Source organism: Prunus dulcis, chromosome 1 (assembly GCF_902201215.1).
Source record: "Prunus dulcis chromosome 1, ALMONDv2, whole genome shotgun sequence".
Lineage (NCBI taxonomy): Eukaryota > Viridiplantae > Streptophyta > Magnoliopsida > Rosales > Rosaceae > Prunus > Prunus dulcis.
The window spans coordinates 31301163-31317326 of record NC_047650.1 but is presented as its reverse complement, the minus strand read 5'-3'; the positions used below and the strand labels follow the sequence as shown (position 1 = coordinate 31317326).

Below are 16164 nucleotides of genomic sequence, written 5' to 3'. Positions count from 1 at the left end.
ATGGGCAGTACCGTTGAACTTAATAATATCCTTCGTGAGTTTGAAGCATTAGTCCCCTTTTCCATTCCTGTTGCCTTGGGTACTCTTTCTTTGCTCTTCCTATATTTCATCAAGGGACTCATCTTTGCCCAGAAGAAAGGATATGCCAAACTCCCTCCTGTGCCAGGTATCTACTACGAATTCTTTGCTTTCATTGACGATTATATTCTGATAATCATGGATAGAATTTGCCCTCGAAAAAACCGTTTTGTAAGAGAAGGGTGCCCAATAGCTCTCATATCCTTGTTTATGTTTTTAAATAAAAATGATATATTGGGATCCTAAGATATTGCCACTTTCTTTTGTTGAATCTAAGTGTTTTTGGAGATTTATGAATGATGAGTGGGTGGATATGTGCAGTGGTTCCTGGGCTGCCATTGATAGGGAATTTGCTGCAACTGAAAGAGAAGAAGCCCTACAAGACCTTTACTAAGTGGGGCGAGACGTATGGCCCAATCTATTCTATCAGGACTGGTGCTTCCACTTTGGTCGTTCTCAATTCCACCGATGTCGCCAAAGAGGTTTCATTTATCTAATCTCTCATTATATTTATATAAATTTGTGTATGTTAATATTGGTTGGTTGGTTTTTGTGTTCAGGCCTTGGTGACCAGACATTCGTCCATTTCATCGAGAAAGCTATCGACGACGGCACTAAAGATCCTAACTTTCGACAACGCCTTGGTTGCAGCATCTGACTACAACGATTTTCACAAGATGGGAAGACGTCACATGGTCACAAATGTTCTTGGAAGCAATGCTCAGGTTTACATATTATTTCTTTGTTTCTTCTCTCACTATACTTAATTAATTTGTACATATTATTTTAACTCCATTTGAATATATAATAAATTAATATATATATATATATATATATATTCTGAAACGACACCGAAGCCATAGAGATACCTTGAGGGGTCGTTTGGTATACAAGTTTGGCTTGGACTGATTTGGATTAAATTTAGTACCATGTTTGTTTCATTTAATTCTAGTCTTAGATGGGATTGCTAATACCGGGCCCACCAAAACACCTCCTTAAGAGGGGACTACTAAGCTCATGTAGAAAGGAATGACTAACTAGTCCTATGTTCATCAATGTATAAGATACATATATTATATTGTAATACTAATAACATATATTACTATTATTATTATTATTATTACATACACATATACTATAATGTACATATATACACATATACATGTATATATAAACACATATATACACATATACATGTATATATAAACACATATATACATATACACGTATATTATTATTATAATATACCCATATACACATACATATTAATATTATAATAATAGCATACATGTATATATGTAATATATATATATATACATATATATATATATATACGTATACATATATGTGTCTATATATTATACCCATGTATGTATTATAAGATACATATACATACGTATATATATGCATATTATTATTATTATAACATACCCATATATATTATATAGTATAATATACATATATACAGTCCCGATCTCTTGGACCACAGGAGTCCAAGAGATTGTAGTCACCCACCGTTGGATATTAATCCAATGGTTCAAAATGATATATATAAATGCAATATGGCATAAATGATTATTACCCGATTCAAGTCAACCGTTGAATTTACATCCAACGGTGAGTGACCATAAATCTCTTGGACTACAGGGGTCCAAGAGATCAGGACTGATATATATATTTATATATACAGTCCCGATCTCTTGGACCACAGGAGTCCAAGAGATTGTGGTCACCCACCGTTGGATATTAATCCAATGGTTCAAAATGATATATATAAATGCAATATGACATAAATGATTATTACCCGATTCAAGTCATAAATGAGTGAACCGTTGAATTTACATCAACGGTGAGTGACCATAAATCTCTTGGACTACAGGGGTCCAAGAGATCAGGACTGTATATATATATATATATGCATATGTATTATACCCATGTATATTATAATATACATACACACATACACATATATATATATATATGTGTTTATATTATTTATATTATATAATATTATTATAACATACATATATACATGTATATACACATATATGTTTTTTATATATATATATATTAAAAAATAAAAAAAAATCTAGTCCTAGTCCAAGCATACACAAAATGCAGAATAAGTGTTATCCAACTTTAGACCTAGCCAAGACAAGCCAAGACAAGCCAAGACAATCCCTAAGCATAGTCCATGCCATGACAGTCCTGTATAACAAACGAGGCCTGAGAGAAAATGTTGCAAGCCCATTACATGCTCATGTAAACAAGTCTCCTCAAGAAGCTGTAAATTTCAAAAAAATATTCGAGTATGACAGGAATCGGGAGATGCTACAATGAGGGGGATTTAGGTGAAGGGGTTGAATGAGGGGTTCAATCCCACAATTCAATCATTAAAAAGTTTAAGTCCAATATTTTATCTCTCTTAGAGCACTTCCACCCCTATAGGCAAAGGCAAGGGCAAGGCAAGGGTTGTCATTATTCAAGTGCATAGTGGCATCCCTTGCAATTTTGTTTCCACTCCTATTGACAATTACTATTCACATGAGATATGAGTAGATAAATTTATATAGAATTTTGGTGTGGGAAGTAAAGAATATGGCTAGGTATTTATAATAATAATAATAATAATAATAATCTGAATTTTTTTAGTTTTTTTTCAATCTTTTTTGTTATTTAAATTGGTTGGTGATGTCATTATGACATCAGCATTGAGTCACTTTGCCCATGTAGCAGCATGGGTTGGACTTGCCTGTGGGGAAGTGCCTGGGTTGGTGGGTCTCAAGCCTTGCCCAGGTTTGCCCTTGCCCGTTGGAGCCATTCGAGGGCCTAGGCCCTGTCTTGCCCTGGCAAAAGGCCTTGCAGTGGACTTGCTCTTATTGGATAGTGAGATTGAACCCCTCCTATAACCTCTCATTATAGCATTTCCACGGAACTCTTTGTAGTGTCGTTGGAGCGAGGGAGTGAGTTTATTCATATTGGTTTAGGCCCAAAAACTATAATTTGCTTAATTTGGGCCAAATGGTTAGGCCTTAGGACAGAACATAAAAGACTCAGTTTATGTGGAGGAGCTTGGAACTACATTGTCAAGAGATGAGATTTTCAAGATTCTAGTGGCTGATGTACTGGAGGCTGTACTTGAGGTTGATTGGAGAGACTTGTTTCCATACTTGAGAAGATGGGTTCCCAACAACAAGAGCTTGGAAATGAAGATCCAGGGCATCTATTTTCGCAGGAAAGCAGTACTGATGAATTCCCTGATCAAGGAGCAGACCAACCGAATTGCTTCAGGAGAGGTGCATGCATGCATGCTTTTGCTTAGATTAATTCCACATTCTTTAATTTAGCTTGGAGGAAATTAACTATGATGATGTGAAACAGGAAATAAATAGTTCCCTGGATTACTTGCTTTGTGAAGCAAAAACTCTTACAATGGAGCAAATTACTATTTTTGTTTGGGAGGCAATTCTTGAGGTGGCAGATACTACATTAGTGTAAATCCTTCTTGTATAATGTATAGCCTGAATTTGGATTGAGGTAAGGGCCTATGCCAGATCTTCCTGGTTGAGATGCTCCCCTTAGAAGAACTGCACACTTTGAACAGTTATCAGAATAAGAGCGAACTGGGGTTGGTCCCAGTTGAACTCCCTCTGATGGTTAAGTCAGAAGTGGTTATAAGATGGTGAGAATGGATGTAGGGTTTGCTAGATGAAAATATTTATTAACTCTGTCTTGATGTAAGTGAAGGGTATTTATAGAGGGGAGAAGGAGAGACATATATCTAGAAGGGGAGATATTTATCTTCATTCCCCTTGGTGGGCCTGGATCACATTAAATGACATGTTCTGATCACCATACTTATCTGGCAGGGGTTGTGTAATAAAGCGACATTTGGTTTTGGATGAGAGGTATATTAAATGATCCATCTCTATCATCAGCCTACTCATTCAGGGATCCAAGGGTAAGGCGACACCTGACTTTGGATGGGAAGTACATTAACTGATCTATCTCAATTGCCAGGTTGTTTATCAAATGGTGGAGTAATTTGACTTGACAGGGGTCTGATCAGTCATGTTGATCATTAATGTGCCTCTTGTCATTCACGGCACCACAATGGTCAAGTCGGTTTTCGAAGGCCCGAGCACTGATTCGCACTTAGTCCCACTCGACTTTAGTTGGGAAGCTTATAATCGACACCTGGGACATCAGATCTGATCAGGCCAGTATAAGGGTAACCCAACCATGAAATGGCCATGTGGCGTTCTGTGATAGGCTCGGCTCACAGTGATGGTATGATCCATTAACAATTGGTAACCACAGAATGGGCTATGTATGAACTTGCTAAAGATCAAAATCCACAGGTACCCATTATTAGTTTGATTTGATTTGAGATTAAGTACTAATTAACTGACATTCATGATATATATGTGACAGGATCTTCTGTATGAGGAAATAAAAAACGTGTGTTGATCCGATAAGATCAGTGAGGAACATTTGCCCCAGGCTCCCAGCTGCCATACCTTAATGCTGTTTTCCATGAAACTTTAAGGAAGCAAAGTCCAGCTTCGGTAGCACTTTTAAGATATGCACATGAAGATACCCAGTTAGGAGGTTACTATATTCCAGCTGGAACAGAGGTAATTGATGAAAACCGAAAATATATATTAATTCCATGACATTTTCTTGCATGTTTTTCTTTCACCCTTTTTTTATGTATAAAAATATGAGTATTAATTCATCTATTTTGGTGCAGATTGCTTTGAATATATACGGGTGTAACAGGGACAAGAACAAATGGGAAAGCCCTGAAGAATGGAAGCCAGAGAGATTCCTTTTGGACAAGGAGAAATGTGATCCAACGGGTTTTTACACGACCTTGGCTTTTGGAGCTGGAAAGAGGGCCTGCGCTGGTTCTCTTCAGGCAGTGCTAACTAATAGCATGCACCAGCAATGGCAGTTTGGTGCAGGAGTTTGAGTGGAGGCTGCCGAGAGGTGGAGAGGAAGAAAATGATGATACTGCTACCTTCACCACTCACAAGCTCCATCCATTGCATGCAATCCTCAAACCCAGAAATCACCATTCACTAGTTAGTTAGTGTCGAATTTAAGTAATAAAAAAAAGAGCCAAAAGGAAAAGTTGACGGCTTAACCAACCCATGTTATGCTTTCGGCTGAATAATTAAAAAGAAAGAAGAAGAAGCAACTTTGTCGTTCATATATAACAATTCTCTGTCTTGACTTGGCTTTGCTTTATAATCATAGGAAACAAAAATCATTGCAGAAGACGAATAATTGGATCTGAATATGATAAGAGATAGATAATTAATACGCATGCTGCTGCTACTATATGGTTGGGCAGTTTGCAAACTTTGCATTGCATGCCTTTCTATAATCAGTTTATTTCCAATGCGTGACAGTATGTAAATCAATACTTTGACTTGAGTCCAGGCTTGAAATAAAATATTAATTTTAATCCCTTAAAAAGAAGAGTTGAAAATAATGGCAGGTCTCGCACTGGCAGCGAACGCGAGATGGAAGAACGTGGGTTGTGTCGGGTAAATCTGGCATTTTCCCTGTGTATTTGCATCAGTTTTACTGCTTTTTTCAAAGTTACCGCCACTGGCCAGTGTCTTTCAGAAGTCGATGGACTGTAGGGACCATTTCCAGGTTCTTGTTAACCCCAACGTCACGCGCACCGCAAAACCTAGGCATTTACAACTCCCAGTAACTTTTCTTGATAAGCGATATTGAGAGTAGGAGAATTCGAACACTGAACCTCGAATAGCTGCTTTAATCACTTGGAACACATGTTGCCCAGAATGTCCCAAAATCTTGTAACACTATTGGAAAAAGGAGCTTGCATATGCTTGCTTGCTTGCTTCCGACTTGTAACTTGTAAGTTGTGACTGTGAACGAGTAAAAAGAAGAAGAAGAAAAACTTAAAAGTTAAATCCTATATTCACACGCCAACGCAGAACAAATGATCATCTGGTCCCATCTCCTCCTTGCGTGCTATAGTGACCCCTGCCCCGCCCTGCCCAATCCAACCCTCAAACAACCGAAAATTCCGGAGGCCTGGCCCTACTAAATAATGATCATTGATCCACCACCGCACGATTGTTTGACTCTTTGACCAAACGCCTTGCTCATCACAGCCCTCCATCAAAGCCAAGTAAAATATTGAAGCATGCGGTCAACTCGAGGAGGTCTCAAGTTTCACTGCGAGCTGTTTCAGTGTTAAAAAGGCTTGGCATTTGGATTCACATCATCACCGCCCATACATATGCATTGCAGTCAGTGTGGTGGTCCACCAGCACCTGCCCGTAGAATAATAGCAGCGCAAATGCAAAACTTCTATGCTTAAACTTTGAAGCTCCTCCTTCCTCTCAGTCACTTCTCTTGTCAAACTCTCACTCACTCAAAGGCCCCACGATCACCCTATAATCACTGACACCTCCGACACACACTGAAAGCAAAAAGAAAAGAAAACAAAAAAAGTGCCATTATAAACACACAGAAACACACAGAGAAACAGAGAGCTTCTCGTACCTCTTGCCTCTATTATAACGCAAAACTCACACCACAACTCACACAAACACTTCGAAGACATTATACAATGGACGAGAGGCCGGAGACGGAGCTGATATCCATTCCGGCGACGCCGCGTGGTGTGTCGACGCCGGAGATACAGACTCCATCTGGGCAGAGGTCGCCTCGGCCGCCGTCCAAGGAGGCGAAGTCGTCGTCGGCGTGGACGCCGACTTCGTTCATATCGCCGAGGTTCCTGAGCCCCATCGGGACGCCGATGAAGAGGGTACTCGTCAACATGAAGAGCTACTTGGAGGAGGTGGGCCACCTCACCAAGCTCAACCCACAGGACGCTTGGCTTCCCATCACCGAGTCCCGCAACGGCAATGCTCACTACGCGGCGTTTCATAACCTCAACGCCGGCGTTGGCTTCCAGGCCTTGGTCCTTCCCGTTGCCTTCTCTTTTCTTGGCTGGTAATTAATTTCACAACCTCACAAGTACTGATTTTTATTACCCATTTCACCTTGTTAGCTCAAGCTTCATAAAAATTCTTCCTTTTTGAGTTAAATCTCATTCAAGTTCTCTTTTTTCATAATAATATTATAGACAATTATCCAGCTTTAGAATTATGTTTCTTGGCGTTTTCTGCTTAATGCTGCAGCTAAGTGCTAATTAATATCAGTGGTGGCCCTGATGGGTCGCTCTCCAAATTGATTTCTTTCACGTTTTGATCTCTCTATATCTGTCCCTCTCTCACATGCTACTGAGAGGAATTTGACTAAAGTTCATGGCTTTGTGGGTCTACTTGGGTAAAGTCACTTCATTTATTGAAGATTATCATTATAGGTTTCAATTTGACAAAGTAAAAGAACATCCTTGAGGGATGTCTCACTTCGTCGCTTTATCTTTTGCTTTTCCATAGCTTCAAAGATCCTGGAAATATACATATGCCAGCCCTATCTCATCTTACTGGGGTCACTCATGATTTTGTTATTACTTTTTGAAGGAATTTAGACACAGGAACCTTTATACTTTGGTTATAGTATCACTTGTTTATTCTCTTCACTGCAATAGTACTCGGCTTGCCTTTTAACTTTTTCATTTTATATTATTTTTGCATTATAATTTTCAAAGATTTGAAGATTTGAACTTTTAAAGTGCTTGACACTTTACATTAAGATAAAGTTTACCAAGCTGCTAATAACAATTGAAGAATACCATTATCTGAAAGGTTTGGAGTACTTGAAATGAATTGACCTTGTTCGTTTGTTTGACTACGTCCACAGGAGTTGGGGAACACTTTCCTTAACCATAGCCTACTTCTGGCAACTTTACACATTGTGGATTCTTGTTCAGCTACATGAAGCGGTTCCAGGAAAGAGGTACAACAGATATGTGGAGCTTGCACAAGCTGCATTTGGTAAGAGACTTCACGATTTACAAACCACCACATGGTTATTTGTGTTCTCAAATATTTCATAATATGCAGTAGGTGTCACAGTTACACTGATGCAATTGATATAAGTATTAACAACAGCTTAGTGATGAGGCCTTTAGCTTGATCTTGTTTAGCTTAGATATTTAGTTTTGTAGTGGATAGTAAGGTATGGGAATAAGTAAATTAATGGCAGATATTTTTTTTTCTTCTTTCACAGGGGAAAGATTGGGTGTTTGGCTTGCTCTCTTCCCAACTGTCTATCTATCAGCAGGAACTGCAACAGCTTTAATTCTAATAGGAGGGGAGACCATGAAACTATTTTTCCAGATAGTTTGTGGTCCCTTATGTTCATCAAATCCCCTAACAACAGTAGAGTGGTATCTAGTGTTCACTTCACTATGTATCGTTCTATCTCAGCTTCCAAACCTCAATTCAATTGCAGGACTTTCACTCGTTGGAGCTGTGACAGCCATAACTTACTCCACAATGGTTTGGGTCCTCTCTGTAAGCCAGCCAAGGCCACCCACAATTTCTTATGAGCCAATTACATTGCCATCCTCTTCGGCTTCTGTCTTTGCAGTCCTGAATGCTCTTGGTATTGTAGCCTTTGCTTTCAGGGGGCACAATTTAGTTCTGGAGATTCAGGTATGCTCTCTGTGAGTCCAGAGTAATGAAGTTATATTCTCTTTGTTAAAAACAAAAACATATATAATTACTTAAGTTGGGAATTTGCACTTTTAATTCTTACCTAACAGAATATCATTTACCTGAATTAGGCAACAATGCCATCAACCTTTAAACACCCAGCTCATGTGCCCATGTGGAAAGGAGCCAAGGTTGCCTATTTTTTCATTGCAATGTGTTTGTTCCCTGTTGCAATTGGGGGCTTTTGGGCTTATGGAAACCTTGTAAGTTTACCAACCTTGTAAGGAGCATATTGGTATCATGGATGACTTGATTTCAGCCATTTCATTAAGTTTCATAAATTGTTGCATTTTTCAGTCTTGTTGATTGTTCCGTATGTTCTCTTTTTTCTACAGATGCCTTCTGGAGGGATTCTCAATGCCTTGTACGGATTCCACAGTCATGACATCCCTAGAGGACTTCTTGCAATGTGTTTCCTCCTAGTTGTGTTTAATTGTTTGAGCAGTTTCCAGATATACTCAATGCCTGTGTTTGACAGTTTTGAAGCTGGTTACACTAGTCGTACCAACCGTCCCTGCTCGATTTGGGTCCGGTCTGGTTTCCGAGTTTTCTATGGATTCATCAACTTCTTCATAGGAGTGGCACTCCCTTTCCTCTCCAGTCTTGCCGGGCTACTAGGAGGACTCACACTTCCAGTCACATTTGCATATCCTTGCTTCATGTGGGTTCTCATTAAGAAGCCTACAAAGTACAGCTTTAACTGGTATTTTCATTGGATCTTGGGTTGGCTGGGGATTGCGTTTAGTTTGGCCTTTTCCATTGGAGGCGTGTGGAGCATGGTCAACAGTGGACTTAAATTGAAGTTCTTCAAGCCGCCTAATTGATGTTTCAATGGCCCCTGCTTCATAATTCTTCAAAATTTGTTAAGAATGTTATAAACATTGTTGCTTTGCTGCAAATTAAATACGTCTTGTGCGTACATATTCGTGTTCTTTTGTGGCACATAGTTAAATGGTGTAATGGTTGGTAAGTTTGTTCTGGTTCTGTAATAGATACTTTTATATACTTACATAGCCCTTCCACCTGAGCTGTTTGTGGTCCTCTCTAATGAGTATTCAAAGAAGATAAGTTAGCCCGGACTATAATTTGTATTGGCCCCAGTTTCATTGCATGCTTTTGGGTCATTATAACTTATAAGTTGAATTGGGCCCACTTTCATTGCATGTTTTTTGGGTAAGTTGAATTTGATTTGGCCCCAACCTCACCTACCTAAACTATATAATAGAATACAAATTGGCTATGTGCTTTTTTTTTTTTTTTTTTTTGGTCGCAATCAAGTCTCATTAATAGAAAGACAATGCCAATTACATTGTAGTGGAACTCATAAAAATGAGTCCAAACAAATGTAACAGTAAACGCCCACTAGAAATAAAATTCAAACAGATATAAAGCTAGAGTCCAAAACTGACATAAAGTTAGAGCTCAAAATTCAGAGTCCAAAACTGACGTAAAGTCTAAGTCAACCAAAAGCAGAAATACCACCAAACACCAAAGTATCGTTGCCGCTGCCTCCATGAAGATCGAGATATCACCACTAGGACTAATGATGAGTGAAAGAACCGCAAACACACCAACACACACAAAACAAATACAAAAACTACAAATATGAAAATCCCTCGCAATACATAAACCGACCCTCAAAAATATATCTACTTGTGATGATTTTGAGTTAAACCTGAAACCTACCTAAACCTTCCCCTTGTCTTACCAATTGGTTGTGAGAAACCCTTATTGGAGGCTTCTAAGAGCAAATCAAGTGGTTGAACTTGCCATGGCAAAAAGGCCTCCAGCCAAAGAAACCCACTCCAGCGATCAAATCCAGCACGGGCAGATGGTGGGCTCCATTAAGACTGGACAGGTCCGAAGGCAAGAATAGTCCGAGCTGTTGCGTAAGGGTGCTGATGTCAACGACAAAATTTTTATTTAAAAAATAGAAAAAAAATTCTGAAAAATTACCCAAAAAATCCAGAATATTTATATATATATATATATATCAATTATTTTTTAATTTATTAATCTCATACATATAAATAAAATTAATCTCATGTGAATAGTAATTGCCCTTGGGTTGCCATGGTAATTGATGGAAAAACAACAAAAATATTACTAGGACATACACTATTCATGTGAACAGTAAATACCCTTACTTCCTCTTATCTTTTGCTTTTGCCCTAGTAAATGAATGAAAGTGATCTAAATACATGTCGACCAACACCTCAAGCACTTATTTAATCAAGTAATAATGTCGGATGTAATGTGGAGTGGGATTTGCAATGATAATGGATGCTTCGAGGAAAATGAGGAGGTTTGCTTCATGCACTTGTACAATTGTGTTTATTTATATTTAAATTAAGAATGATGGCAATTCTTAATTTAAGATGAAGAGGGAAAGGCGTGTTTGGTTGGGTGGGGTGGGGGGTGACAAATATCCTTACAACAAGAATGATGACTCCACCTGACAGAGGTATATTATAATTATAGTATCTTATCTTTAATTATGATTTTAATTTAGTAATTTGGAAAGTGCATCTGGGCATGCATGGATTGTTGTGGTGGATATCTCTGTGCTTAAATTCGATTCAATTGATTGATTGTAGCACAAACAACGGACGTTAACTTATGCAGCAGAACATGATTCTTCTAATTCATCTTTATATATATATATTATTATGTATGTGCTGTGCTGCCAGCAATGCCCAAATGGGACATCAATATAAAAATCAGAAAACACACAACACCGTCTCAGATTCGAAACCTACGAGCGGGTTTGGAGATTAGAAAGAACTTCAGGGGAGAAATGCAGGATGCACTGAGTTCAACCTAACCACAAATCAAGGAACTATCATAATCTTAACAAGAACTTAAGGAGAGCCGATCAATTACTTAATAATAATATAAACAATAATCCATTCTTAACATAAAAGAAAAACTTTAGACACCGGAGAGTCCTTGGATAAGTTAAATTCATGATGATTCGGTTTGAAGATTGGAAATCCAAACTGGCCTTTATGAGTCCCGCCTAATACGTTGGACTGATGTTTAATTTAATAAATCAAATCTCAGCAGCACACCAAACAACAGTCAGAAATATTGTTCATTGAACCCATCCAACTAGAGGTTCGACTTTGGAACAAAACTATTTCCCTTTCCAGTTTCATTTGTCTCATTCTCCCTATCTCTCACCTCCTGTGACTCTGACGGGTGATAGAAGTAATGAAACCAGATGCGGAAGTTTCTCTTGCATTGCAATGGAATCGAGCAGAAAAGCTATTCTAATTCCAAATGAAGCACTGTCAGCTTTCGGCATTATCCACAACACAATGAACCATGCAACACGTGGTCCCTGGTCGGTGGCATCTAGTTCAAAATCAAAATCAAAGTCTCCCATTTCAGTATATAATGCCAAACAGGAAACTACACAGAATATTCAAATACAGAACTGAGCAGATAAACATAAAACCTTAGAAACTGAGGTAGGGTTTTGGTCGTATCAATTTCAAATTAAAACCAATTCGGTGCACCATTATTCTAATTAACACCATTTTTAACTTATAGTTGTCCATTTCTTAAGTAAGCATACAGTTTATTAGTGCTAATCCCTTTAAAACTGTCGGCTCATGTCTGGCTTCTCATAATATTTAATCAAATCCGCTCAATCAACCAAGTTAATTTTGTGTGGGACTCGATTCATCGTGGCTCATGTGCCGATGTGCCGATGTAGTTAGACAAATCCAAGAATGATCCAATTATAGAGGAATTAAAATTGATCACTCGGTTAAACTAACTGAAATTAGCCTCAATATCCATCCAAATATGCCATCTTCTTCACACAACACAGATTAATTAATTACTGTTGTATCAGAGTTCATACACGAAGTTCAATTTTTTACCCAACAAATATATTAACTCGATTGCTTGTCAGATGAAGTCTAAAGGTACAAAAGATTCATGCTTTTATGCAAATTCATCCCAGAAGTTCAAATTGAAAGAAAGAAAGAAATTATAGCATGCAAAGTAAATGCAACATACCCAAAAAGCAGTCATTTTTGTCCATTTTCTTGCAGCATTTCTGTCAAAGACAGGTGGTAGTCCCAAAAGATTTACAAAGCCAGTACAAACAAAACCCTAAGACGAAAATAAGTAACCAAAAGCAACTACCTTTTGCAACCTATAGTGATCTATTCTATACCAACCACAGAGACTCTGACCCAAAAACCAAAAAAAGACCATCAGATGATCAGAAAGACTAAGAAACCAAGTATAAGACCCACAATTTCAGTACGACTCGGAAAACCCATAACCCAGAAAGAAAAAAGAAACAGGAAAATGATATTTTTTTGTTTTGTTGAAATTCTGGAAATGGGAAAAGAGTGTTTCTATTACTTGAAAGCTTTGCCTGAAGCAGGCATCATGGAAATCTCAAGCTCCGGCCAAGCAAAGCAATCCCCATCGACAAATCCACCATCAGCACTGGTCGTCATCTGCCACGTGTTGCACCCGGAAGGAGCACCATTGTTATTGTTATGGTCAATGACAGTACTTGGAAAATCACCGACCTCAGGAAAAGCCCAAACCCCTTTGCCGCCATGGCCAAAAGCATCGCCCACTTCATCAAGCCCGTGACCAAACGCCGACCCGTACCCGTACCCGTAGCCATACCCACCAAGCGCCAAGAACCCAGGTGGAGGTGGCCCCTGAGAATTCAACAGCGAAGTAAAACCCCCGTTCCCGACCACGTTCTCGTTCAGGTCCATCAAATGGTCAACATCTGAGGCCGGCTCTGGCTTCACTTCAGCGGATAAGGAAACGGGTTTCGCGGTAGCGACTGAGGTGACCTCTTGGGTGAGCGAGGAAGAGGAAGGCGAGCAGGAAGAGGAGGAGCAAGTGGTGGAGCGAGAGCGCTTGGAGTTCTTGCGGGAGCCGCCGCCGACGGGGACGTCGCGGAGGGTACCGCCTTGGGTCCAGTAGCGGCGGCAGGACTTGCAGAAGTGGCGGGGCTGAGCGAGGTTGTAGTTGTTGTAGTAGCAGAACTTGGTGTTGGTGGAATCGCAGCGCGGGCAGTGAAGCGGGTCGGTTTGGGGCGGTGCCTGGTGACCCATGCTTTGTTGGACTTTTGTCGTCGTCGTCGTTGAGGGTGGCTTTTGATTATTGTCTTCAGATTCAAACGGCATCGTGGTTGGTGTCGTTGTCAGAGAGGGGTTTTGGCATTTGGGTTTCTCCAGAACAAAGAGACAGATGTGTGGAGATTGGAGAGAGGGGGAGGAGGAGAAGTTTTGGAAGGAGTGAGAGGTTTTTATGGAGGAGAGTGTAATTGTGAAGGTGCTTCATTTAATTTGTGGCTGGCTGGTGTCTCTCTCTCTCTCTCTCTCTCTCTCTCTCTCTCTCTCTGTGTCTGTGGGGATTGTGTACGATGTTGAAGGTGGCGCGACGCGTGGCTCAGCTCAATTACCGCCTAATTTTAATGCTAATTAATTAATTAATTGGTTTTTACATGTGAATTGATTATTCATCATTTTTATCTCATTTTGCTTTTACTTTTACTTTTACTGTGAGGAAGTACGGCTGGTGGTGACGTGGAGGGTGGGAGGCCGGGTGGGGTGGCGTATCAGGAAAGCATTGGCGTGAAATCTACTCAACTTCATGTCATAAAAATTTTATAAAAAAAGAAAAAAAAACTCAAGTGGTGCAAATTGCAAACGCATGGGACCAGACGAGACCAGCTTCATGTCATCCTCCTAGACCACAAAATATTAAAAAGTGGGGTGTTTAGTATTACTAATGTTGTATTTGTATGTGGTGAAACTATGTGTTTGCCAAAGTTGTTTTGATCTTTTGCAAAAGAGAGTTGTTTTCATTCCTGTTCAATGCGTTTAAGAAAAAGAATTAGAACTATAGGCATGGTGAGGGAATACCACTACAACTAGGTTCCACCTCCAACAACAAATATTGTATAGATTAGTGTAGTTTTCTAAGTATTTTCGTTTGAGTTAAGAGTATCTACGCATGCAGAGGTTCTAAATTCAATTCCAACTCGTCCTTGAGATATGGAAAAGAAAAGGAATTGGAAAAAGAATGGAAAAAAAGGTCCAACCGTCGACTAGGGAGCGAAGGAGAAGACCGACAATATGATGGGTGTCGGGCAGCGTGGGAAGCAATTATTGGGTTTGCCTCCTTGCGCGCTCTTTCTACGTTCTTTATTTTCTCTCCTCTTGTCTTCTGGGGAGGTGTGTGCCTGAGGTCAGTATCAGTAGTCACCTATTCTAGTGCTGTCTGGTGTCTAGTCTAATGCACAGGCTACATACCTAAGTCTTGCAGATAACTGCATCCCTATAACTTAAGAGGCCTCAGAGATTCTTCTCATCCTTTCGCTTGGGGCCCAAGTCACTTTCTCTCACCTTCTGCCCCTTGTGCCTCATTTTCTCGCTCCCCGTGACCCTTCTCCATCACAATCTTTCATTTCCTTCTTTTGCTTCTCTTTCCCACTTCTACCTATATACTTCATGTTTTATACATATATTTATCTACTATAGTTATAAAGAGTGTCACATTATTTATGTTCATGTTTCATATATATATATCATTATGCTGCATGCACATGATATTCATTCACTTTCCACACATTTCTAAAAATAATAATTCGTATACAATAAATACTTCTCTATTTTCGTTTCATTTTACTCCTTTTTTTTAAAGAAGTTTAAAAGGGAAGTTTTTCTCGTGCCATAGACTTGCACGCGGGCCGGCCTTTGTAAATTGAAATAATCTGACCTCATTCGTAAGAGCTGATCAGTGAGCTCAAGGCCATATATATATATATATATGATAAAACTTGACCGAGTCAGTTGATGAACGACTCGTGGTGCAGAGCGCTAGAAAGGCTAGCGGCTCCAGCAGCCAGTCAATGGCCAAGGCAAAGCTCATTATCAGCTCAAAGGAAAGAGAGGTGGGGGTGGGCCGCATCCTGCAGGATTGTCTCTCCTCTACTTCTTTCCTTTATACGTCGCTGTCAATCACATAAGGAGTGTGTGTGTGATTTGTTTGCCACTCTCTCTGTCAGATTTTTTCAGTTTTGACTGCTCCAAGGTGACTTCTATACACACCGCTCTACACCACTGTACACACTGCAAACTCATCAAGGAGAGAAATAGTCTTCAGTGGTGGACCCATGAGCTTGCCCATATTAAATTACATTTCTTCTCACATTCATAATGTAATTTGTCTACTTTATACAGTGTTTCTACTTGCAAGTTGCATCCATTATTTTTTGGTTTTTTCTTCTTTTCCTTTCACAAGAGGAGAATGTTTTTTGCAATGATTTTCATAATAAAGAAAAGTTCGGTGTGGTGTGGCATGCCCTCTAGTTCATTCATCACACCTTTGCCTTTGGCCTCTCGCTGTTGTTGCATATGTCAAC

General features: G+C 39.5%; 2 protein-coding genes and 1 pseudogene across 2 annotated transcripts; 2 read left to right on the top strand and 1 right to left on the bottom strand.

Annotated features, from left to right (window-relative positions):
* On the top strand, positions 1 to 5174 carry LOC117618065 (annotated as a pseudogene).
* Positions 5175 to 6471: 1297 nt separating this feature from the next.
* On the top strand, positions 6472 to 9832 carry LOC117616323 (lysine histidine transporter-like 8). Its single transcript, XM_034345596.1, has 5 exons — positions 6472 to 7080; positions 7894 to 8027; positions 8263 to 8690; positions 8822 to 8953; positions 9086 to 9832. Exons 1-5 carry the CDS (start codon positions 6695 to 6697, stop codon positions 9572 to 9574), a joined length of 1569 nt encoding a protein of 522 aa, XP_034201487.1. The 5' UTR covers positions 6472 to 6694; the 3' UTR covers positions 9575 to 9832.
* A 2937-nt stretch (positions 9833 to 12769) lies between these two features.
* Positions 12770 to 14099, bottom strand: LOC117616057 (dof zinc finger protein DOF3.4). Its single transcript, XM_034345257.1, has one exon. The coding sequence runs from the start codon at positions 13919 to 13921 to the stop codon at positions 13130 to 13132; it is 792 nt and encodes a 263-aa protein (XP_034201148.1). The 5' UTR covers positions 13922 to 14099; the 3' UTR covers positions 12770 to 13129.
* Between the last annotated feature and the right edge of the window lie 2065 nt (positions 14100 to 16164).

Coding starts and splice junctions, on each gene's coding strand:
- LOC117616323 (XM_034345596.1), top strand. CDS start 6,695: ATGGACGAGAGGCCGGAGACGGAGCTGATATCCATTCCGGCGACGCCG. Junction 8,691..8,821: donor ATTTAGTTCTGGAGATTCAG/GTATGCTCTCTG, acceptor TACCTGAATTAG/GCAACAATGCCATCAACCTT. Junction 8,954..9,085: donor TTTGGGCTTATGGAAACCTT/GTAAGTTTACCA, acceptor TTTTTTCTACAG/ATGCCTTCTGGAGGGATTCT.
- LOC117616057 (XM_034345257.1), bottom strand. CDS start 13,921: ATGCCGTTTGAATCTGAAGACAATAATCAAAAGCCACCCTCAACGACG.